At 36.0% G+C, this 25,347-nt stretch overlaps 1 protein-coding gene and 3 long non-coding RNA genes across 29 annotated transcripts; all 4 read right to left on the bottom strand.

Moving 5' to 3' along the window:
* Positions 1 to 1,783: 1,783 nt before the first annotated feature.
* LOC110940784 lies at positions 1,784 to 7,347 on the bottom strand. 26 transcript variants are annotated; one of them, XR_004893861.1, is made up of 13 exons: positions 7,237 to 7,347; positions 6,915 to 7,116; positions 6,728 to 6,771; positions 6,511 to 6,619; positions 6,156 to 6,418; positions 5,723 to 5,787; positions 4,967 to 5,597; positions 4,188 to 4,238; positions 3,399 to 4,121; positions 3,246 to 3,297; positions 2,986 to 3,137; positions 2,114 to 2,220; positions 1,784 to 2,023 (listed from the first exon to the last, which is right to left on the bottom strand). It is a non-coding gene; the product is annotated as an uncharacterized LOC110940784 (long non-coding RNA). The 26 variants fall into 26 exon arrangements; XR_004893848.1 differs by having other exon boundaries at positions 2,986 to 3,297; positions 3,399 to 3,457; positions 3,542 to 4,121; XR_004893851.1 differs by having other exon boundaries at positions 2,986 to 3,326; positions 3,415 to 3,457; positions 3,542 to 4,121.
* Positions 7,348 to 14,100: 6,753 nt separating this feature from the next.
* On the bottom strand, positions 14,101 to 15,347 carry LOC110938926. Its single transcript, XR_002591821.2, has 3 exons — positions 15,203 to 15,347; positions 14,675 to 14,728; positions 14,101 to 14,180 (listed from the first exon to the last, which is right to left on the bottom strand). It is a non-coding gene; the product is annotated as an uncharacterized LOC110938926 (long non-coding RNA).
* Positions 15,348 to 15,449: 102 nt separating this feature from the next.
* On the bottom strand, positions 15,450 to 16,195 carry LOC110943327. The gene is made up of 2 exons (XM_022185076.1): positions 15,558 to 16,195; positions 15,450 to 15,453 (listed from the first exon to the last, which is right to left on the bottom strand). The coding sequence occupies exons 1-2, from the start codon at positions 16,193 to 16,195 to the stop codon at positions 15,450 to 15,452; spliced, it is 642 nt and encodes a 213-aa protein (XP_022040768.1).
* Positions 16,196 to 20,990: 4,795 nt separating this feature from the next.
* Positions 20,991 to 22,237, bottom strand: LOC110938927. The gene is made up of 3 exons (XR_002591822.2): positions 22,093 to 22,237; positions 21,565 to 21,618; positions 20,991 to 21,070 (listed from the first exon to the last, which is right to left on the bottom strand). It is a non-coding gene; the product is annotated as an uncharacterized LOC110938927 (long non-coding RNA).
* Between the last annotated feature and the right edge of the window lie 3,110 nt (positions 22,238 to 25,347).

Below are 25,347 nucleotides of genomic sequence, written 5' to 3'. Positions count from 1 at the left end.
GGAAAACGCCGGCTGTAATGGGGTGAGGGGCGTTTCTGGGCGTTTTTTTTTTCAATTTTTTTAAAAATACCGCCCCACTACGGATGGTCTAAGAGAGAAAGAGAAATAAGAAAATTGTGTTTTAATTTGTTTTCTTCTAAATCATGAACTAAAACAAGAGAATTTAAGAATTATTATTTTTCTTTTTTCATTCTTAATTAAACTGAACCATTATCAATAGTTAAAGAGAATCTAGTATTAAATCAAAATTACTATTGTAAAATTTGGAACCTTCCTTAATTTTAACAATTGAAAAAAGAGATATATTTATTAATAGTTATTATATTTTAAACCATAGTTATCTATACTATATAATAAAAGAAACCAATAGCAGAACACATATCATTCATTGAAGTCATCTGTTTTTTATAGATAATTAATTAATATCAATTAAAAGATAATTATAAATTAAATTTAATATAAATTTAAACAATTCGTATAGGAGATAATCTAATATTTTAAAATATTTATCAAATTTCAAAATTTTTTATCCTGAAATTAACAAAAGATATACGCTAAATATAAATTAATATAATGTAAACGATTTATTTATTTTATTAAACTAAAGTAGTTAAGGGTAGAACCTTATGTAATTTGCCCAAATTATTGGAATGAAATATATTTTAAGGAAAAAAATGTTTATTGGGTCTATACTTATTTTCGTGTTCAACTCTCAACTCAAATACGGTAATCACTATGTTTACGTGATATTTATAAGAACCATCACCGCAATTACCCCATCCATCGTATATCGAGTATATCCGTTAGTTTTTTTTAAACGATATAAATATTTATTAGATTCATTCAACCCGTGTAATAAACCAGGCTTTTTAAAGATATAACATTTTTATTTTTTACTATACAAAATTACATTTATGCAACTCGTGTAATACATAGGGTTTTTTAAAATATAACATTTTTTATTATGTAGTATATAAAATTAGATTTATTCAATTCATATAATACATAGAGTTTATAAAGATATAACTTTTTATTGTTTGATATATAAAATTACATGTGCTCGACCCGTATAACACATGAGATTCTTAAAAATGTAACTTTTTTCATTATTTAATATATAAAATTAAATTTACTCAGCCTGTACAATACACGAGGTTCTTAAAAATAAAACTTGTTTTTATTATTTAATATATAAATTTACATTTATTCAACCCATGTAATAAACGAGATTTTTAAATATATATTGTTTTATTATTTGGTATATAAAATTACACTAGGTTATTACCCGCGAACTTCGCGGGTTGGACAATTTAAATTATGTAAACAACGATTGAACAATGTACATAGGCTTTACCATTTAATTTTATATCTTTTATATTATATCATATTATATTATGAGTTAATTACTGTTTTCGTCCCTGTGGTTTGTCAAAAATCACTATTTCAGTCCATTAGTTTAAAAATTGCGATTTCAGTCCCTGTGGTTTCACTTTCGTAACCATTTCAGTCCACCTCGTAACCATATCAGTCCTTGTACTTAACAGAATAATGGATTGAAATGGTTACGAAAGTGAGACCACAGGGACTGAAATGGTTATGAAAGTGAAACCACAGGGACTGAAATCGCAAATTTTAAACTAATGGATTGAAATAGTGATTTTTGACAAACCACAGGGACGAAAACAGTAATTAACTCTATATTATATTATATTGGTAGAGACCTATAACGACATACATAATGAAGATGAGTCCGGATTCAAAATTAAAATATAACTAATTTGAGTAGAGAAAAGATAACTGCTCATTTAGAAAACAGATTCTTTGCTCCATACGAATCATAACTTTGGGTGACAGATCAAGAACAAAATCCTTATAACTGTTGCAACTTATATAAAGTTGAACATAGATCATCTAACCAACATAAATAAGCCTTGAACAAAACTGGTTTAAAAAAAAAGAGACTAACTCATCTATATCCTCTTTGTTAATAGCCAAGATGCTGACCGGGTGAAGCATTTAAACCCTACCAAAGAATGCAACCAATTTATAATCAGTTATGAATACAAAAAATATATTGAAATACGACAACTTACATTATTATAAATGCACTTACCTACAGATCCCATGGATTCAGTAATACTAATCGACCTTTGGAGTTGTTAATGAAAAGTAAAGGACAATCATTTGACCCAATGTATTTCTCTTAGTTGCTGTGAATCACTTACAATCAAAAACAACAATTTTATAATTTGATAGATATACTAATAAAGAGGCGATCAGAAGTGGAATGTTGTATATGGCTATATAAGCAAAGGATACCAATCGCATATGTGTAACCTTTTACATGGAATGTAATATGTGAAAACTATCAGGAATCCTAATTCTCCTTTCACTCCTTATCCAGAACCTAGAGATCGATTTTCATGGTTCAACACCAATAAAGCAAAAGTATGATATAGCATCATTTGCCAATGGTTTTGTAGTAAATGGTTTCTGGTCACCGCAAGTTATTTACGATCTCATTTCTAAGTTCTAAGACTATCCACACTCACAACCCAACCCAACTTTTAATAAAAAACTAATCTCTCTCTCTCTCTTCCACCTAACCAACCCAACCTATCTCAATATTTCACACCCATTAACAACCCAACCTAAACTATTTTCTACTAAATATATTATGATTTAGATTTTAAATTATTATATCTTTTTACCAATAGAATGTGGACACGTGGAAAATAAGATAATATTGAATTTATATAAAAAAACCTTTTAAAAAAATCAGTATATTTAGTTTCATTTTTGAACGAACTCTTTTTTTAATAAAATTTATACCGGTATGCTCACAAAAAAAAAAAAACAAACTAAGAAATATTTAGTTTCATTTTTAAGTTTAAATCAGAAAAGTTATTTTATTTGATAGGAGAAGAACTTAACATAAAAATTGAAAAAGAACATGTTATTTTGATAACTATATACGACACTTACAGGTTCAGAAGCCATCTGATTTAACCTCTTGCCAACTTCATCATCAAATGCATACTCATCACTCAGCTCCAATGAATAAGACAATTCCTCTTCATAGTTCAACTGCCTTGTAGGGTTGCCACATGGCATATCATTTGTGTTCTCATCATCTCCTATAAAGCATACAAACATCATTTCATAAGCCAGATGCTGGAGATCATTGAGCCATTGTTTCACAGCTGGACTTGTTATCTCCTTCTGAGAAGCGTCAGCAAGCACACCTTGGATCTGGGTTAACGATCTCTTCCATTTCTTGATGTCAGCATCAACTCCCTAAAAATCAACAACAGAACCCCCAAACCCTAGCGAACATCAAAACCGAAAGGAAAACACATAATCAACACCATGACTCTATTTTTAATCTTATAAGCTACCTGATGCAAAACTTACTTCCCGCACTCATTGTATTGACATCTTGAACTAAATAAACTTCCTGCAGTCACAACCACATTATCATACTTTGTTTACAAAAGAAAAAAAATGCATTGTTTTTAAAATAGTTTTTTGAAAGGCTCACGGCCACGGGTCATCCTCATAAACATCATATCTCCATCATCTTTGAAGGCACTTTCCACTCATTTGATCATGAGCCACATCAATAATACTCATTTGATCTAAACAATAAAATATCAAAAAAGGAGAAATTGACAAAAGTAAAGCTAAAAACTAAACCTGTAGGAGTAACCTCTTAATCAACAAAGGCTTAATAGGGAAAGAAGAATCTCAGATGCAGTCATGCATAGCCTAAATTAATTGCAAAATGAACAACAGATTACATGATTACACTGGAGATCCGTTCGTTGGAACCCTAGCTCTACCCCCGGTTCGTGCGTTAGACCTACTCTAGAATTCATGTGTGGTTCAACAGTATCACATCAGAGAAACAAATAATAGAAAAAGACATCATCGTTGGCGCAAATGAATGTTGAAAGAGAGAGAAAGAAGGCATTACACAGGTCCACCACCGCCATGGTGGTCGCTAAGTCGCCGGTAACAGCATGGCAAATCACACACAAGACCAGTCGCATTGCACACACCGAAACAGTCACATTGCACACGCCGAAACGTCGCGTTGCAAACGCCCAAAAGAGAACATCCTGCAAATTAAAAAAAAAACTTAATTCGTAGAACAAAGAAAAGAACTATTTATAAAAATATCTAACCTCAAATCGCAAGGCTTCACCTCTGTGCATAAGATCCAGTACATTGCGAATCTGCATAAATTATGATTAAATCACAATTTCACATACCCAGAGATGGTGTTATTCAATGGATTAAATATTGATGTAAACACCAAATTGTCTCTAGGTTTGCCACCTCTAAGCTTAGACTAATGCCAATGTACAAATAGCCACATACATATCCAAATTTCTTCACACGGTATATTGTAGTTGACTTATAACATACTTCTTGGTAAGCAATATTCCGGTTTTTTAAATATAAGCATCAAAAGTAGGGGTGCTAAACGGGTCGTGTTTGCGTGTTGGCGGGTTTAAGCTAAGCCGAAAACGAAAATTTTGGATGAACCCAAGCACGATCCAAACCCGAAAATTGTGTCATACATATGAACCCGAATATTTGTGGGTTGACCCGAACACAACCCGTTCAACCCGTATTTTTTCAATATATTAATTTTTCCAGCAAATTAACATATTAAAGTTAAAATTTATACATTGAAATTATAAAATCTTATGTCAATTTCTCATTTTAAGTTATAATTATGGCGTAAAATAAACTGTCAATTTAATTTATGACAAAAAACATATTGTAAAAAAAATATAATATAATACAAATGGGTTAAACGGGTCAACCCACCAACCCGATCGGCATTTAAAAAGTTAGCAACATGTATGTGATCAACAAAGCTTGAAACATTAGTTTATCCAAACCCCCAAATGGGGACATAATTGTAAAAAGTAACGAATTTTGAGTAGAAGCATACCTATTAAAAATATTAGTAATTCTTCCATTGGTGTCATTTATATCCCTCAAACACCTGGTCATAGCTTCGAATGAAATTGTGAGGCTTCAAATGAATGCTTAATACATCTGCAGCTCCAAACACGAACAAACCATGGATTCTACACCAAGATGAAATAAATTCCACAGTGCTGGTGCCAGTGCACAAAACACAAATAAATGATCTGCATTCTCTTCTATTTAACCCACGCATCTTACACAATACCGACCCGAAGTGCACATTTCTTTTTGCAAAGATCACTAAGGTGGGAACTCTATCAAGGCTCAACCCCATTGCTGAAATGTTGTTAATATGGAGGATTTCGAACCAACTTAGTCCTGCATCGACCCCGCGCAGTAGCGCATGTCGGAGCCTCATGTAGGGGTTTGCTTTTTTTTTTTTAAATAATGAAAGCCCAAAATAATTTAAAAAATTCTAGTAAAACAAATATATGTATCAAAATACACTTTACAAACCTGTTTGACCCACTTCCTTTGTAGGTTTTTTTACTCAACTGTGAAGGTAACATTTTGTGGTTGCGTTGTCTGACCTGGTGAGATACAACTATGACGGGTGCATGTAATCGTCAAGCTCGATAATAACCGGCTCCAACCTGTTATATATACAAAAAGCATACTTCGACTTTGCTTAGAATGTCAAACTTGTATTTCCATAAACTGAATAAATTATTTACTTTCTATATTTCCAACTTTTTTTTATGTTTAAAAAATTCAATACCTTTGTATCACATCGAGATACGACTCTCCACCAGGATATCATCGAATCTATCTTTCTTCCTTGACCTTCATAAAAATTAAACAAAAGATCATTAAATGGAAAGGTATAGTCACAACTCATACTTGGTAAAATATACAAATATATTATAAAAATTAAAAAAAAAAACACTTGACTATTTCATATTAACCATACTTGTACTCATCAGACATATTCTTCTTTATTTCTTCATAAACCCTTACAATATTTGTTTTCCTCATAGGATTGTAAATAACGTAACTGCTTGATGTGATGCAACTACTGTTACCAACTAAACACTCAACATTGGTGTCATTAAGTACCGGACAAACTCCAAAACTCTAAAATTCAGCATGATTACATATTCTAACCAATTACGCACATTATGTAAAAAGATCATTAAATTACTATGAAATACCTGAAGTATAATGCCATCCAAATCCACTGCATTACCGGCCTTCTCAACGGATCAACTCCACAAAAGCAAACTTCTTTTAATAATTAATATATACTTTGACAAAAAAAAATCACTTGACCATGTTTATGAAAACAAATCTTTAGAATGCGAAGTTAAAAGACTTGAGCCGCTGCTTTATTTTACACCAACATGTAATGCCCGAACCTGGACCATCAATATTTCTGCCAATTGCAGGCATAACATGGCTAAAAAGGTGCCACAATCTGCAACAAAGACAATGAATTAGAATCATTTGTGTACAATGAATTATTATACCCAAAACTAAGGAAACAGTTAAAGATGGAAAAAAACATACCGAATCCTATTAGACTATCGTGAAAGCTGGGCTTTCTAGTATTTTTGTTTCCTTCAATCAAAAGATAGGGTTTTTTACTATTGTTGTTGTTCACTTTTCTGGTTCATACCTATATTAACAAAACAACATCGACATCATTCTAAGGATTTAATCTTCATTTATGATGCACGCGTCGATAATCCAACACCAGAAGTGTATTGAAGGTTGAAACCCTAACCTCCAATTTATCTTTTAATTTGATTTAAACTGCATCTTGCAGATCTGTGACGAAAACAGTAATCAAATAATGAAAATCCGAAGTTATATAAACTAAATTAAAGGTTTAATCGGCTCAAATACACAATCCCTAAACAGTAAACACAATAAACCTTTTATCAAAAATCAAATCCTAAAAACTTGTATACCAGGTGAGAGGTTAGATTCTTCATTGATTTGGTGAAATATTCACCAATCGACTTGAATCGCCTTCGTCTTTTTGAATCGCCAGGGAGAAAGAGAGAGAGAAAGCAGATGGGATCGAAAAGAATTTTGAGGTTGTGATGAGACCAAGAAACCCTAATCAGTTATCCAAATAAAATGGATGGATCGAGTATGGTATGACCCAATCTACCAGCGTTTGTAAACATGGAGCATTTAAGGTTTACACAATCAAAAACAAAAAAACATGATTATTATGGTTGGAATCACATAACCAAAAACATAAAAGATCAGAAGGAATAAACATACCTATGTTATTGATTGATTATGAGAATGAAGAACATGAACTTGCACTCATTTGATCTAGGGTTTTGAGAGAGAAAGGAAAAAGAGAAACTAAAAGCAATAATTGATATCCAAAATTATATAGTGGATCCGATTTTGTTTATTGGGTTAACCGAAGTAATCCGGATCCCGCGTCCAACCATATATGTTGGTTTGTGTATTGTGAAATCTTCTTTGTTTAGAGTTAATTACACAAATTCCCTCCCAAAATCAAAGTCCACTAAACCAATGCTTGCCACATCATCAAAATGGCTTCACCATTCAAGGACACATAGCCCACATCATCTCATTTATTAATATATATAGATTTATTCAACCCGTGTAATACACGGGGTTCTAACCTAGTTATATTATAAACCAAATTAGTTTAATAAAAAAAACTTTTTAAAACTAAATTAAATATTATCATTAAACTAAAATACGTGGTCATCTACTTATTTTTATTAATCATCATATTCAATTCTAAAGTATAATCTATTAACCATTTTTTCTACTTTCTTTACTTATCTTCCCAAATTTTAGCAATTAAAAATAAAGATGTATTGAAGTTTAAAAACTTTATCTGATTATAATAAATTGAATAACTCTATTTAAACGGGAAAATATATTAGAGAGCTCCTAATCTATTGACATGTGTCGCTATAAGGTTTATTATATAAGGTCATGATATAATACGAAGTTTATTTGGGTAGAAAGGCTAGAAAGTAATTTTGACCATCCATTTATTAATCAAGGACTAAGATTAAATGAGTAAAATTGAAGAAAAAAAGGAGGCGTGTTGGTTTGTTAAGAAACACCTGATCTAAATGACCGGAATCAATCAGATCTGGGGGTAGTGTTCTGCATAAAAAGGTTAATCCTCTCATCGATAGCTGATGGGAACTCGTTCACCGGAAATCACTGCAAAACAGAAACGCCGTTAGCCTCGCCATAGGGAAAATGGGGGTTCTCTCCGTGACCACCCTCCGGCGTGAGAATAAGTACAATGATCTCAAGAAGAAGATGAAATAGTAAGAGTGAAAGTAAGTGAAAGTGAATGATTATTGTGTACTTGAATTCTCGTATTTATAACCGAAGTTTGGCGCCAAGAATATCACGGAGGTAATAACAGAATTCTCTTTTCCGTTTGTTAGTTATCTCCCCATCCATGCACACGGATCGTGATTTTGATCAATGGCTGGGGAGATGCCACGTGGAAAGCGGTTCGATTTAGATCTACCTATAAGTTGTTGTGATCATCGTGATTTAGATGAGTGTCTTGGATGCTGCCACGTCACATTCGGTTATAACCGAATGAGGCAATGCATGATAATTACTTTAGGCCTTCTAGAAGATCTACAACTGTAAACCATTGTTCCTTTGCCACGTGTCCATTTTGTTCTAACAGAAAATATTCCATCTGTTCAAGTCCTGATTTCATGCGCGCGGATATGTTTAGGACTTTATTTTTTTAAATCTTCAAGCCTAACTATACCCTTGCGCGAGCCCGCGCAAGGATGTTAGCTGAATATTTGTCTTTCCTTTCTCCGGCGCATGGTCATTGAGGACTGATCTTTCCAAATCTTGTTTGGAACCGTTGCGCGATCGCGTAGGGTCTTGTTTAAGATGATTTTGGAATGTAGTTATGGTATGGTCCTATGCACCTGCGCGGGGTTTTGGAACCATACCCCTTCAAGTCCTCCAGTCCAGTGGTGCTCCTATGCGCAAATGGCAAGTAGGTGGAGCACGGGATTATAAAAAAATGAAGTGTGCGCTTTTGCTGTTGAGATGTAAACAAGTTGCTCGGCGCAGGATATGAACAAACTTCTTGCAGAAGATATTTTGCTTTTCCTTCAAGGTGAGGTTTTCATGATTTGAATTTTGAAAATGCTTGTTTTGTGGCAGTCTAGTTGGTAAAAGGTACTGTGCCGACGTTGACATTTGACGGTTGTGTGACAGGCTGTCACCCATGTCAGACATCAGGCATTAATTTGGTGTCGTCAGTCGTGGTTTCCACGCGCGCGTGAAGCCCTTGCCGTTCCACCACTCGCCCTTGCTGTGACAACCCGTGTTTCCGAGGTTAGCATCGTTCGTTTCATTTCTCTTTTAAATCATTTTATATTACGCTTTACTTTTCTACGAAATCAAATGTTGTACACTTATCTAATTTATTTTGCACGAACAAGCCAAATCCATATCGTGATCTAACTCACCCGAACTACTTGAACGACGGCATGATTCGCGTAACTCGAAACTTTGGAGGACCGAACCATAATACGTTTAATTTATATATATTAGTGGTTGTTGATTACATTTACCTTAAAAATAATAATAATTAGTAGTTGTTGATTACATTTGCCTTAAAAAAATGATAATAATAATGATAGTGTATGTGCATTACTAAACATTGATATTCACCAAATTGAGTTCTTTGATTCATTCACGGCCCACGGAGCCCAAGTTCCACCACCCAACCTCTTTTATCATTCTTGGCCCACACCCGTCGTTAAAAATGTTCAGGACGGAACTGGCGCAATGCGTTGTCTTTTTGGACTGAAGTGGCACGTTTTAAAAATGTTGAGGACGGAACTGGCGCTTTTTTTTTGACTGAAGTGTCATTTTCCACCAAACCAGGGACGAAAATAATAGTTAACTCAATATGAATGTTGAACCTACTCAACAAATCCAAATATGGGTTAATTAAGTAAAGTAAATTAAACAATGTTTAACAATCAAAATTTATAATCACTTTTAACGTATGTTTTGAATTGTGTACAGTAGATTTTCTGACTACATAGAATAAATAATTAATTAAATTACTTCATCAACATACCTTACGATGTTTGTGCTAATGTAAATGTTGTTTGTATTTATATAAGATACGGTTGATTTTATTAAACAATTAGGTTAGTAACTATAAAATTAAATTTATATACTAAGCAATAAAAAGGTTATATTTTATAAAAAAACACGAGTATTACATAATGTAATCGGTAAAAATAGTCATCAAGATATAAACTTAAAAATTGGACTTTGATATATACTATTTACTTATTATAACATTTTACTTTGTTTTTTATTTATTATTAGGTTAAATTTTAAATAGATTTGCAAACCAAATGAATTATCATTAAACGTCGAGCCAATTATGAACGTCTAACTCTAGTTTTATATATGTTTGATATGACATGTCACGTTAATTAAGAACGTCTAACCCTAGATTTATATATGTTATCATGCATTTTAGATTGTTAGAGTATAGAATAAATTATTTTATTATATGTGATTATTTATGTATTTTATTGTTATTTGTGTTTTCACTTAGGCCACTCGTAGTGGGGCTTGATATCACGCCAAAACAAGCATGGCACCCCATAGTGTCGCCCAACACCACTACGGCAGGCGCTATGGGTCTTGAATTCCAGCCCCCGGGAAGATGATAGCGTCGTGGCCCATCCTCCCCCCCACTCTCTCTCTCTCTCTCACACACACACACACACATATATATATATATATAGGGTTAGGTTAACGTACAATAGGTCTTATCATACAATATGTGCGCGACCCTCTCAGCCGTCCGATCTGGTGCGAATTCACTTTTGAACATGTGATTTGTGCTGAAAAACCAACATGCGAAATTGTTTTTTATACCAACATGCGATTTCATCATATTTACTAACATGCAAAATTGCAACAAAAAAACCAACATGCGATTTCATCAAAAATACCAACATGCGAGATTGCTACAAAAAAACCAACATGCGAATTCATAAAAAAAACCAACATGCGATTTCCAACATGCTTTTTTATACATGCGATTTCACAATATCGTACGTAATGTACGTTAAGGGATATTGTATTTTACACTTTTACTATATATATATATATATATATATATATATATATATATATATATATATATATATATATATAAAGCCCCACACATATATAACCCCACTACACCCTCTTATGATATAAAGCCACATCTTCATTGGTAGTAAGTGAGCTGATTTAGTTAGCCTATCTACAACCACCCAGATTGTATCATTACCTTTTCTTGTTTTGGGTAATTTGGTAACAAAATCCATTGTTATCAATTCCCATTTCCAAACTACATTTCTAATTGCTGTAACAAACCTGAGGGTTTATGATGTTCAGCTTTGACTTGTGAACAGGTCAAACACTTAGAAACATAAGCTGCTATATCCTTTTTCATTCCTATCCACCAGAAATTTTTCCTTAAATCCTGATACATTTTATCACTTCCTAGATGCATCGCATATTTAGACTTATGGGCTTCTTCTAATATATGGTGGCATAAATTTCCTAATCTAGGTATCCACATTCTCTTTTTATGGAATCTCCAAATTCCATCTGTTCCTTGTTCTAATTCCTTAATCATTCCTTTTAATTTTTCAGTATCTTCCTTGATTACTGATTCTTGTACTTTTCTAATCTGATCGTTTAAATCTACTTGTAGATTTAATTTAAAAGAATGTACCCTTTTTGGCTTTTCATGATACTTTCGACTTAAAGCATCAGCCACTACATTTGCTTTTCCTGCATGATACTGGATATTACAATCATAATCACTAAGCAATTCCATCTAGCGTCTTTGTCTCATATTCAACTCTTTTTGCCCGAAAACATATCTTAAACTCTTATGATCTGTGAATACGGTAAACTTACTACCATAAAGATAATGTCTCCAAATCTTAAGGGCAAAAATTATGGCTCCTAGTTCTAGATCATGGGTTGAATAATTCTCTTCATGATTCTTAAGCTGTCTAGAGGCGTAAGCTATAACCTTTTGACGTTGCATCAACACACATCCATAACCTAATTTAGAAGCATCACAAAAGACTACAAAGTCTTCAGTTCCTTCTGGTAATGCTAGTATAGGTGCATGGGTCAATCTTTGCTTAAGGATTCTAAAGGCTTCTTCTTGTTTTGGTCCCCATTCAAACTTAACAGATTTACAGGTTAACTTGGTTAAAGGAATGACTATTCTAGAAAAATCTCGAATAAATCTTCTATAATAACCGGCCAATCCTAAGAAACTTCTAACCTCGGTTGGTGACTCAGGGGTTTTCCATTCGGTAATCGCCTCGATCTTTGCTGGATCCACATGAATTCCTTCATGGTTAACTAAATGTCCAAGAAATTGTACCTGTTCTAACCAAAACTCTCACTTTGAAAATTTTGTGTAAAGCTTTTCCATTCTTAATAAACTTAAAAGTAAGTGCAAGTGCTTTGCATGCTCTTCCTTACTTTTAGAGTAAATTAGAATATCATCTATGAAGACAATTATGAATTTATCCAAATATGGCTTACATATTCGATTCATCATGTCCACAAATGCGGCTGGGGCTGGGGCATTGGTTAAACCAAATGGCATGACAGTAAATTCATAATGACCATACCTTGTTCTAAATGCGGTTTTAGGAATATCCTCTTCCTGTACCTTTAATTGATGATATCCTGATCTTAAATCGATTTCAGAGAAAAATCGAGCTCCTTGAAGTTAATCGAACAGATCATCGATCCTTGGTAATGGATACCGATTCTTAATCGTGACCTTGTTCAATTCACGGTAGTCAATGCACATACGCATTGATCCGTCCTTCTTTTTGACAAATAAAATCGACGCTCCCCATGGCGATGAGCTTGGTTGTATGAATCCTTTCTCCAACAATTCGTCTAATTGTTTCTTCAGTTCCTGCATTTTCGCGGGTGCCAAACGGTAAGGTGCTTTGGCAATCGGTGCTGTCCCTGGTAGCAGATGGATTCTGAATTCAACTTCCCTGTCTGGCGGTAGTCCTGGCAATTCTTCTGGAAAGACATCTGAAAACTCGGACACTATTGAAATGTCTTTTAGTTCTTTTCCTTTAGTGTTAGTGATTATAGAAATCAAATACACTATAGATGCTTTTCTTATATAACTTGCAGTTTTCATCACAGAGATGAGTTTAGTGGATCTAGATGGTTTATCTCCTTTAATTGTGATATTTTCACCCCTTGGTGAATTTACTTGAATTGACTTTTGATCACACAAAATACTGGCTTTATTGGCTATTAACCAATCCATTCCTAACACGACATCAAATCTAGTCAGATTCATTGGGTAAAGGTTTGCAATAAATTTTTGATTAAAAATTTCTATTCTTGCTCCCTGCAAGATTTCAGAAATCTTAACGGTTTCTCCATTTGCTGTCTCTACTAGACATTCTTGTGGTAGTTTAGTTAATGATTGATTTAGAAGTTTGCAAAACAAAGTATTGATAAAACTTTGGTTTGCACCAGAGTCAAATAATACTTTAGCAAAAATATCATTAACTAAAAACGTACCAGCTATGATGTGACAACTGTGTTCTGTAGTCGTGGTTCAATATAAAACAATGTGCTTTGGTTTTATTATATGTGTTTTTGTGTTATTATGTGTGTATTTGTGTTTGGTGATTTTGCAATTTAATTAGATTCCGATTTCAAGCTCTAAATCGCTTCTGGAAGGTTATACGCGCACTGATGCGTAAATATAACTAGTTTAATGCAACAAACACTCCGGAATAGTGAATGTTAGACCCACTTATTTAGTTCTTATAAAACCATTTTCGATGATAATTTTAAGACTTGAAATAACAAGTTAAATTCATATTTCCGACAAAAATCGGGCATGACCCATTCGTACAATGAGCATGCACCTGTTTCATACCACTTTCAAACAAAATATTCCATGACCTTTACGACTAGACGCAACGAAAATCCAAGAAAAATATAAACTTTTGACCAATACATCTACTAACTAGTTTAGACGAACTTTCACAATTATTGACCCAAAACACTAAAGCAACTAGCGGAAGCGCTTGATATGTTAAGTGGTGATCACGTGCTCGCTTCAATTCGCCATAGAGTCTACGATGAGGATTTACCTATATTAACAAGAAATTTCAAAGGTTAGTTATCGCACTCGCTAAATCATAATTCTTTAATTTTACTTCCATCCGTATATGAACTTTTAACCATTTTACGCATTCGACTACCCATAAACTTGGGTATAGCATAAACACTCTCAATGAGAGTTAAGCATACGCATTCGACCCGTTTGATTGGGTTATTTGCTTTCAACATAAATTCTTCTTTTCATCCGTAGAATGGATTAAGCATCTCGCATTCGTTATAGCATTCAAAACCACACGTTCAAGACGAATGGTGTCATATCATTACTCGACCTAGTTACTCGAACCGGTCGATTTGCTTATCATAGCTTAACCTTCATTAGCTTAGCCAAATCCGCAAGGGATTTGCTATTATTTACTAGTCACCGTATCCATTATAGCAAGAAATAACCATTATAACACAATTTGCTCGACACAGTTACTAATCAAAAAAATTTAAGTAAAGTTTTGTACGTCACGAAACATACCTTTGTCTTGTGAGCCTTCCGACTTCTTAGAACCTGAGCCTTCTTCCTTTACGCCTATATTAACACATCCGTTCATTTGTTTAGTACCCAGAATTTCATTCCATTACATTCAATATTTCACATAGTTGTTCATTCAAGCATTTCATCGAACACCTAGTGTGCGTCACATTAATAAAGCATAATGTACAACATTTTAAAGCATAACTCACTAATTCATCCTATGTGCCATCAATAATCACTCTAGTTCTAACAATTCCTTTAGTCTTCACAAATTTTACTAGCATTCATGTATTGCAAACAAAATTTCATATCAAACCACACATAATTATAATCTCCAAAATCCTCCTACTCATAGCATAATTTCACAAGATGGGTTTTATAAGATTTCTTTCAATTAAACTAGAACCAAGCATGATTTCTGTTCTAGGGAGTAACCCTAACATCTAATTAACACAAATCATATCACAATTTCATGATTGGGTCGAAACCCTAATTATAAACATCACCAAAATCAAAAATTCAACTTACCAGTTTACTAGGGATGCTTAGATGATCGAAACTTTATGACATGCAACTAACTAACACTGATTTTTCCTTGTCAATTGGTGAGTTTTTACAAGAACAAAGGGTAAACCCTTCTTCTCTGCTTCCTGTTCGATCCCAAACACGCACAGGGGGTTTGTTTTTGTGGTTTGACATCATTAAACCCTCCTTAATTATAATTTTACACATTACCCCTTTAAGACTTATTCCCCTTTGATTTGTAAACCTCACATTATCTAATTTATCCATTTTTCATTTATTCTAGTATTAAAAATAAATTTTGGGGTGTTACAAGTCTACCCCCCTTAAGGAGGTTTCGTCCCCGAAACCTGGCACAAACATATTCTTAAGTGTGTACGTACCAAAAAGAAACGAGTAGTGCTTTTTCATCTCGTCTTCCGCTTCCCATGTGAGTTCCGACCCCTTTCGGTGCCGCCATTGCACCAACAGTTGCCGAACTGCTTTGTTGTGGAGCTTCTTCACCTTGACATCTTTAATGGCCATTGGTCTTTCGACATAATTCAACCCCTTGTCCAACTCGATGTCATCGAGTGGTACTAACGCGGTTTCATCCGCAAGACTCTTTCTCAATTGCGACACGTGGAAGGTATTGTGAATTCCGTCTAAAGCAGGCGGTAATTCTAATCGATATGCAACCCTTCCAACACGAGCCAAGATTTTAAACGGCCCAATATAACGAGGACCCAACTTACCACGTTTGCGAAAGCGGATTATACCCTTCCATGGGGACACTTTCAGCAGAACCAAGTCTCCAACTTGAAATTCAATGGGACGTCTTCTTTTGTCTGAATAAGCCTTTTGTCGATCCTGTGCTGCTTTCAGTCGAGCTCTAACCAACTTAATCTTTTCATTTGTTACTGCTATTAAATCACTTGGCGCAAGCTCTCTTTGCCCTATTTCTCCCCAGCATACGGGAGTTCTACATTTCCTCCCGTACAGTAATTCATACGGAGCCATTTGGATACCACTATGGTAACTATTATTATAGGAAAATTCCACTAGTGGTAAATGGTCATCCCAATTTCCCCCAAAATCTAAGGCACACGCCCTCAACATATCAATAAGTGTTTGAATGGTTCTTTCTGACTGACCGTCAGTTTGGGGGTGGTAGGCGGTACTTATGTGTAATTTCGTACCCACACTCTCGTGAAACTTTTGCCAGTAACGAGAAGTAAATCTAGTGTCCCGATCCGAGACAATTGACACAGGCACGCCGTGTCGAGATATAATCTCGTTCATGTAAATTTCCGCCATTTTCTCGGAAGAGTAGGCTTCCTTAATAGGTAGAAAATGAGCGCTTTTCGTAAGTCGGTCCACGATTACCCATATCGCATCATGCCCCCTTTTTGTTCTAGGAAGCTTGGTTACCAAATCCATCGTTCATTCCTCCCACTTCCATTGCGGTATCTCCAAGGGTTGTAATTCCCCGTATGGCTTTTGATGCTCGGTTTTCACTTGGGAACATGTTAAGCACTTTGCGACATATTTGACTATGTCGCGTTTCATGCCCGGCCACCAATAATTGGCCTTCAGATCCCGATACATCTTTGTAGCCCCAGGGTGGACCGAATATCGTGACTTATGTGCCTCGTCGAGTAGAGCAGCCTTGACTTCACAGAATCGGGGTATCCAAATTCGGCCGAATCGCGTTTTGAGTCCGATCGAATTTTCTTCTAATTTATCGATTACACCTTTTAGTCTTTCCTTCTTTAAGTCTTCCGCTCCAAGCGACTTTATTTGAGATTCACGTATCATTTCAAGTAACCGTGGCGTAACAATCATCTTCATGGACTTTACACGAAAAGGAGTCGGATACTCTCTTCGGCTTAACGCATCGGCTACCACGTTTGCTTTTCCCGGGTGATAAAGAATATCACAATCATAATCCTTGATAAGTTCCAGCCATCTCCGTTGCCTCATATTTAAATCTTTCTTCTCGAAAAGATACTTGAGGCTTTTATGATCTGAGTAAATAGTGCATCTCGTGCCGTACAAATAATGTCTCCAAATCTTTAAGGCGAACACTACCGCTGCCAATTCTAGATCGTGAGTCGGGTAGTTTACTTCATGCGGCTTCAATTGTCTTGAAGCATAAGCGATGACCCTTCCCCTTTGCATCAAGACGCAGCCTAATCCCTGGTGTGAAGCGTCTGAATAGACCACCAAGTCTTCAGTTCCATCCGGTAATGTCAGAACCGGAGGACGGGATAGTTTCTCCTTTAACATTTGAAAAGCCTCCTCCTGATCTTTACCCCACACAAACTTCTCTTTCTTTCTTGTCAGTTTCGTTAAGGGTAGGGCTATCTTCGAAAAATCCTGTATGAACCTTCTATAGTACCCGGCAAGGCCCAGAAAACTTCTTATCTCTGTCGGGTTCTTCGGAGAGACCCACTTCATTACAGCATCAATCTTTGAAGGATCAACTAAAACACCTTCCGCATTGATCACGTGACCCAGGAATTGCACCTCTCTGAGCCAAAAGGCACATTTTGAAAATTTTGCGTAAAGTTTCTCCTTGCGGAGAATTTCAAGTACTTCACGCAAGTGCATTGCATGTTCAGCTTTGCTTCGCGAATAGACTAAGATATCATCTATGAACACGATTACCGATTTGTCTAACATGGGTCGGCACACCCGGTTCATAAGATCCATAAACGCAGCCGGCGCGTTCGTCAATCCAAAGGACATGACTAAAAATTCATAGTGCCCGTAACGGGTTCTAAACGCAGTCTTTGGAATATCCTCTTCCCGTACTCTAACTTGATGGTACCCCGAACGCAGGTCTATCTTGGAGAACCAACTCGCCCCTTGTAATTGATCAAAAAGGTCGTCAATTCTAGGTAAAGGGTAGCGGTTCTTTATGGTCAGCTTGTTTAATTCCCTATAGTCGATGCACATACGCATCGACCCGTCTTTCTTTTTAACAAATAGAACGGGTGCTCCCCAAGGCGACACACTCGGGCGTATGAAACCCTTATCTAGAAGATCTTGTAATTGTGTCATTAACTCCCGCATCTCGGTGGGAGCAAGTCTATAGGGAGCCTTCGCAACTGGCTTTGCACCCGGGTTTAATTCGATGCGAAATTCTATTTCTCTTTCGGGAGGGAGCCCCGGCAATTCTTCCGGGAACACATCCGGAAATTCATTCACTACCTCAACGTCTTCAAGCTTCGGGAGGATTTGCTGAGCGTCTACCACATAAGCCAGGTATGCTCTATTTCCATTACGTATGTATTTAAAGGCTTGGATAAGGTTACACAATTTGGTTTCTACGTTTCTTTCCCCTTGAATACTCAGTTGCCTTCCACTTGGGGCTTGAATAGACATTATCTTATTTTCACAATTTATTTCTACCCGGTGACGTGCCAACCAATCCATTCCCACTATCATTTTAAATTCCCCTAGAACCATAGGTATGAGATCAATTTCGAATTCCTCATCTTCCATTATGAATTTACATTTCCTACATATCTCATGTAGCATATAGATCTTACTATCAGCTATTTCTACTTCTAGAGGCATTGACATTCGTTCGATCTTAAAGGACGGATGTTGTATAATTTCATTCGAAATAAATGACATGGTAGCTCCAGTATCGAATAGAACATAGACCGGTATGGAGTTTAGTAAAAAGATACCTGAAATCACATTCGGGTGAGACTTGGCTTCTTCGGATGTAATTTGGAACACCCTCCCTTTCGCTCTAGAACCCTCTTGCTTCTTATCTTCTTTCTTTAACTCTTGCTGAAGTTTTGGGCATTCCGATTTAACATGCCCTTTTTCAAAACAATGAAAGCAAGTCTTGGGGTTGTTTGGACACTGATAAGACGAATGCCCTTCCTTACCACATTTGTAACACCCTTTCTTGCCCAACAAGCATTCCCCCGTATGAAGCTTTCCACAAGTCTTGCACGGCGTGATACCGCTCTTCGACTTATCTTTTCTTCCTTGCTCTTGATACTTCCCCTTTTTGGCCGGGGTCGAACTTCCACCTTTTTCATTTGGTCTCATTTCTCCACGTTCTTCTTGCCTCTTGATTTCGATTTCTCTATCCCGCGCTAGATTGATTAGCTCATCAAGAGTCTCGCACTTCGAGGGAGTGATGAACTCCCTAAATTCTGCCTTTAACACCCCGTAAAAGCGATTAATCTTCATCCTTTCAATTTGCACAAACTCTCCACAAAACTTCATCTTATCTAAGAAAATGTTCGATATCTCATTTATCGTTTCGTTTTTCTGTCGGAGGCGTAAGAAATCCTTTTGAATCTTATCAATGGCTGACTGAGGGCAGTGATATTTCATAAAAGGATCCTTAAACTCTTGCCAGGTCATTGTTTGGAGCCTTTCTTCGCCTATCTCTTTACTGTGTGCATCCCACCAATCTTTTGCCTGAAAAGTGAGTTGGCCGGTAGCGAACATCACCTTATCTTCGTTATCACAACGACTTCGAATAAACACCGCTTCTATATTTGAAATCCATCTTTGGCATGCAATCGGGTCAATTTTACCATCATACGTTGCGGGTTGGCATGCCATGAAGTCTTTATACGTGCACCTTCGTTCCTTGCTTTTGTTTCTAGATCCCTCTAATAGTTCTTTCAGTTCTTCAATCTTGCTAGTCATCATAGCGTCTACGACTCCCAAAACCCGGCTTTCCACCTCTTGAGCTAATCGAGGAAGATGGGCTTGCATAACCCCTTCCGCCACCTCCGTAACCCTACTGTTAAACGCTTCTTGCCGAGTGGCGTCATCATCCTCATTGACATTTCTTGCATCAGCCATCTACACAATATCATGCTTCTCGTTTAATACAAATTACAAACTTTCCGCATATCATTACTCATTAATCATCATTCACTTAATCCATTTCATGTCATTTGCTTCATTTCTTTTGATTCTTACGAATCCATTCTCGTTATAATCGCTAATTGTGATTACATACACTTGTTAAACCTTATATGGACACTACGTAGCCATGAAATAAGCTTTCGGACAAACCGGTAACACAAAGCATGAAAAACAAAACATTTTCAGCGTTTTGGCACTATGTAAGTCGTCGGCGACGGCTATGTGCCCGTCGGCGACGGGCTCATATAAAGGCCATCAGATGGTTTTTCCCGTCGGCAGTTAGTTTAGGTGTCGGGCAAGAGGATGCCGTCGGCGACGGGGGTTAACCCGTCGGCGACGGGCTTCCGTTTTGCAAAAACGCTGCAGTTCCATTTTTAAGCATTCTCATTCGATTCCTTCCATTCCGTTCAGGTTCTACAGCTCCCGAACTTATTAATTGACCTTCTCATAAATCTTTTTAATTATTTCCATCAAACTCATAAAAAGAACACACTTGCAACTTATTTATAACTTTAAAGTTACCTCTTGGGCGATCTTGGAGCGAGCACTCTTTCAAACGAGCCATCGGTTTGAGTTCAAGCACCGCGTTTAACGCTCGAATCCCTCAAACCTTGGCTCTGATACCAACTTGTTAGACCCACTTATTTAGTTCTTAGAAAACCATTTTCGATGATAATTTTAAGACTTGAAATAACAAGTTAAATTCATATTTCCGACAAAAATCGGGCATGACCCATTCGTACAATGAGCATGCACCTGTTTCATACCACTTTCAAACAAAATATTCCATGACCTTTACGACTAGACGCAACGAAAATCCAAGAAAAATATAAACTTTTGACCAATACATCTACTAACTAGTTTAGACGAACTTTTACAATTATTGACCCAAAACACTAAAGCAACTAGCGGAAGCGCTTGATATGTTAAGTGGTGATCACGTGCTCGCTTCAATTCGCCATAGAGTCTACGATGAGGATTTACCTATATTAACAAGAAATTTCAAAGGTTAGTTATCGCACTCGCTAAATCATAATTCTTTAATTTTACTTCCATCCGTATATGAACTTTTAACCATTTTACGCATTCGACTACCCATAAACTTGGGTATAGCATAAACACTCTCAATGAGAGTTAAGCATACGCATTCGACCCGTTTGATTGGGTTATTTGCTTTCAACATAAATTCTTCTTTTCATCCGTAGAACGGATTAAGCATCTCGCATTCGTTATAGCATTCAAAACCACACGTTCAAGACGAATGGTGTCATATCATTACTCGACCTAGTTACTCGAACCGGTCGATTTGCTTATCATAGCTTAACCTTCATTAGCTTAGCCAAATCCGCAAGGGATTTGCTATTATTTACTAGTCACCGTATCCATTATAGCAAGAAATAACCATTATAACACAATTTGCTCGACACAGTTACTAATCAAAAAAATTTAAGTAAAGTTTTGTACGTCACGAAACATACCTTTGTCTTGTGAGCCTTCCGACTTCTTAGAACCTGAGCCTTCTTCCTTTACGCCTATATTAACACATCCGTTCATTTGTTTAGTACCCAGAATTTCATTCCATTACATTCAATATTTCACATAGTTGTTCATTCAAGCATTTCATCGAACACCTAGTGTGCGTCACATTAATAAAGCATAATGTACAACATTTTAAAGCATAACTCACTAATTCATCCTATGTGCCATCAATAATCACTCTAGTTCTAACAATTCCTTTAGTCTTCACAAATTTTACTAGCATTCATGTATTGCAAACAAAATTTCATATCAAACCACACATAATTATAATCTCCAAAATCCTCCTACTCATAGCATAATTTCACAAGATGGGTTTTATAAGATTTCTTTCAATTAAACTAGAACCAAGCATGATTTCTGTTCTAGGGAGTAACCCTAACATCTAATTAACACAAATCATATCACAATTTCATGATTGGGTCGAAACCCTAATTATAAACATCACCAAAATCAAAAATTCAACTTACCAGTTTACTAGGGATGCTTAGATGATCGAAACTTTATGACATGCAACTAACTAACACTGATTTTTCCTTGTCAATTGGTGAGTTTTTACAAGAACAAAGGGTAAACCCTTCTTCTCTGCTTCCTGTTCGATCCCAAACACGCACAGGGGGTTTGTTTTTGTGGTTTGACATCATTAAACCCTCCTTAATTATAATTTTACACATTACCCCTTTAAGACTTATTCCCCTTTGATTTGTAAACCTCACATTATCTAATTTATCCATTTTTCATTTATTCTAGTATTAAAAATAAATTTTGGGGTGTTACAAGTCTACCCCCCTTAAGGAGGTTTCGTCCCCGAAACCTGGCACAAACATATTCTTAAGTGTGTACGTACCAAAAAGAAACGAGTAGTGCTTTTTCATCTCGTCTTCCGCTTCCCATGTGAGTTCCGACCCCTTTCGGTGCCGCCATTGCACCAACAGTTGCCGAACTGCTTTGTTGTGGAGCCAAAAAAATCAAGTTTTACAAGTGTAGGGACCATTTTTGAAATTTCTGGCAGATTCAATGAACCTAGTCCATTTTGAAGTGTTGATGGTTTTCACCCATGGTTTTGCAAAACCATGGGCTGGTATTCAATGAACATAGTCCACATTAGGGGCTCCCATGGTTTTAGAAAACCATGGGCACACATGTAAGGTTTAGATCAAAGCTCAGTTTTCGAGTAACGATCTTAACGATTCTAGAAATCCTATATATACCCCATCCATTTGACTTCAAAACCCACAATTTGAAATCTGATTTATGCTCTCTAAGTGGAAGTATATGCTTCCTACCTGAGAGAAAAATCGGAATCAAATCTTGTGGGGACCTTCTGTAAGTATTCTTTCGTTCTTTTCATTCGTTTTATTGTTAAAGTCAAACTGTGTTTGACTTTCTGCTTTGACCAGTTTATGGTCAACGCGAAGTTCGTTTGAACTTCATAACGTGAGCGTAATCACGATAGTTATAGTCCTTAGTGACCATACCTACTGATTTCCACGTTATCTAGGCTCAGTGACGAGTCGTAGTTTCGGCCAAAATGCGTTTTCTCGCGTATTTTGTAACCAAACTACTCTAGGATATCAAAACCGTTTGTTTTGATATCGAAACCTGTTTTCTAACTTAACTAAACATGTTCTAGCATGTTTAGCTCGTCACTTTTTAGACTAGTGCTTATGTAAAGTCGTAAGTCAAGCGGACTAAACACTCGCGTAGACTTTCGAACACGACCCGTTTGGTCGATCATTAGGATCCGACCAAACATGTTTAGTGACCATAGTAGCATAGGGAATAACCGTCCGAGGTTATACCTTATGGTCACCTAGTTTTAAGTAGTTTTATGATAAGTAGTTTATATGCCTTAGGTAAATTACCAAAATACCCTTTTCATGCATAATTGGTAATTAAGCATATGTAACCTAAGCTTTTGCCACGTAACTGATTATGTAACATATTTAAACATAAAGAGGCATATAATACTTGTCATAGGACTAGTTAGACGTCTCGAACGCGCTTTTGCGTGCACGACGCGTTAAAGCAGCGTAAGCTACCTTAACGGGTCACGATGGGTCGAAAGCACTTAGGTTAGGTTCCGATTTAGGATATAGGCTTTGTTAAACCATATCACATGAGTTCCAACACTCATTTGGTTTACGAGACTTCATTCTATCCGATCGTCCGATTTAGGCGTCTAGTGTTTGACTAGTGATTCGATTATTAGGTGCTACTTGATTTCTCTGATTTTGCTTGAGTTTGTTGGAGTTCTATTTGATCGAGGATACTTTGCACTTCATATGAGTACATAGTTCCCCTATTTTACTGTTTTCAAATGTTTTGGGCTGATTCATATGTACGAAATGTTTTCAAGTTTTAAACGATGATTTCAAAAACGATTAAAACGATTTTTACTAAACTAATAACAATTTCAATAATGTAAACAAAACTTGATGGTTGTAGTTACATAACAAATGACATTCATTAGCATTGATCAAGCCGACCAGTATTAGGTTATGGTACCATAGGATCTGACAAATCCCGTTACTTTACTACACCCGTGGTTATGTGTGGGGGTTGTGGGTAGCGACTGAATCTGATGTTTGTTAACTTACCCTTTGGTGGTTTGTTAATTCGAGAAGTGAGAAGTGAGGTGATCGAGTCACGAAGGTTTGAATGTTGTTAGCGAGACGACCATAAATAGTTTTTCACAAATTAAAACAAGGATGATTTAAACGATTTTAAACGGGTTAACGATTTCGAAACGATTTTAACAAGTTAAACGATTTGGGTAAACGATTGGTTTTTGGTTAGTGTTTAGATAACGGGATGAGTGTAATGTGATGAAAGCATGGTGGATACGCCGCTGGTACTTCCTATATATAAGTGTTTTCATCACATTACATATCGTGGCGTTATTTAGTTCACTTGGGTAAACGATTTTGAAACGATGTCACACAACGAGGTTTTTCTAAGAGATATAAACTATACGAGTTTTTAACGAGTTTTTACAAGATATTTTACAAGTTGGTTTTCTAAAACAAATGTTTTGGGGTTAAGAAGCATGGCTACGAGATTTTATAAACTATAATCAACTTGATTTGAGTTGGTTAACTATGCTGCAATACATTTTTCAAAACAAGGTTTGTATTTTGACTCTTGTAGTCTAATAAAGTACTGCAACATATAAACGAGCCATGATTCTGATACTCTTATAAAACCTATGTACTCGCCAGCATTTCTTTGCTGACTAAGTTTTTACATATGTTTCAGGTGTTGATGCTTGATTGATTTCTAGGATGCATGCGTCACATAGGATCTGGACGAGGCCTTAGTGACATAATAACGATGATAGACGATATAAAACTTGTTTGTTCTATGTGTTAAGACAAATGAAATGTTTAATTTTATCAATAAAGCGAAACTATTTTGTATCCATGGTTGTGAAACAATAATTCTGCCACGACACTCCCTGACGTTTCCGCCGCGGTTTTGTTGTTTTAACGCGATCGGGGTGTGACAGAAGAAGTTGGTATCAGAGCCAATGGTTATAGGAAATTAGGTTATTAGTAATGCTTTGACCTAGACTATAACTTTTAGGACCCTAACGCAAGTTTCTTGCGTTTAGATTTTATTACAATACCGTCACCTATCCTTAGGTGATAACCACAATGGGAACGCTAAGTTCGAATCCGCTTTGAAAACTAATCATCTGTTCTAGGATGATTGATTACTAGGTT

This window comes from Helianthus annuus, chromosome 5 (genome assembly GCF_002127325.2).
Source record: "Helianthus annuus cultivar XRQ/B chromosome 5, HanXRQr2.0-SUNRISE, whole genome shotgun sequence".
NCBI lineage: Eukaryota > Viridiplantae > Streptophyta > Magnoliopsida > Asterales > Asteraceae > Helianthus > Helianthus annuus.
The sequence above is the reverse complement of the archived record's forward strand: the minus strand, read 5'-3'. Positions and strand labels throughout refer to the sequence as shown.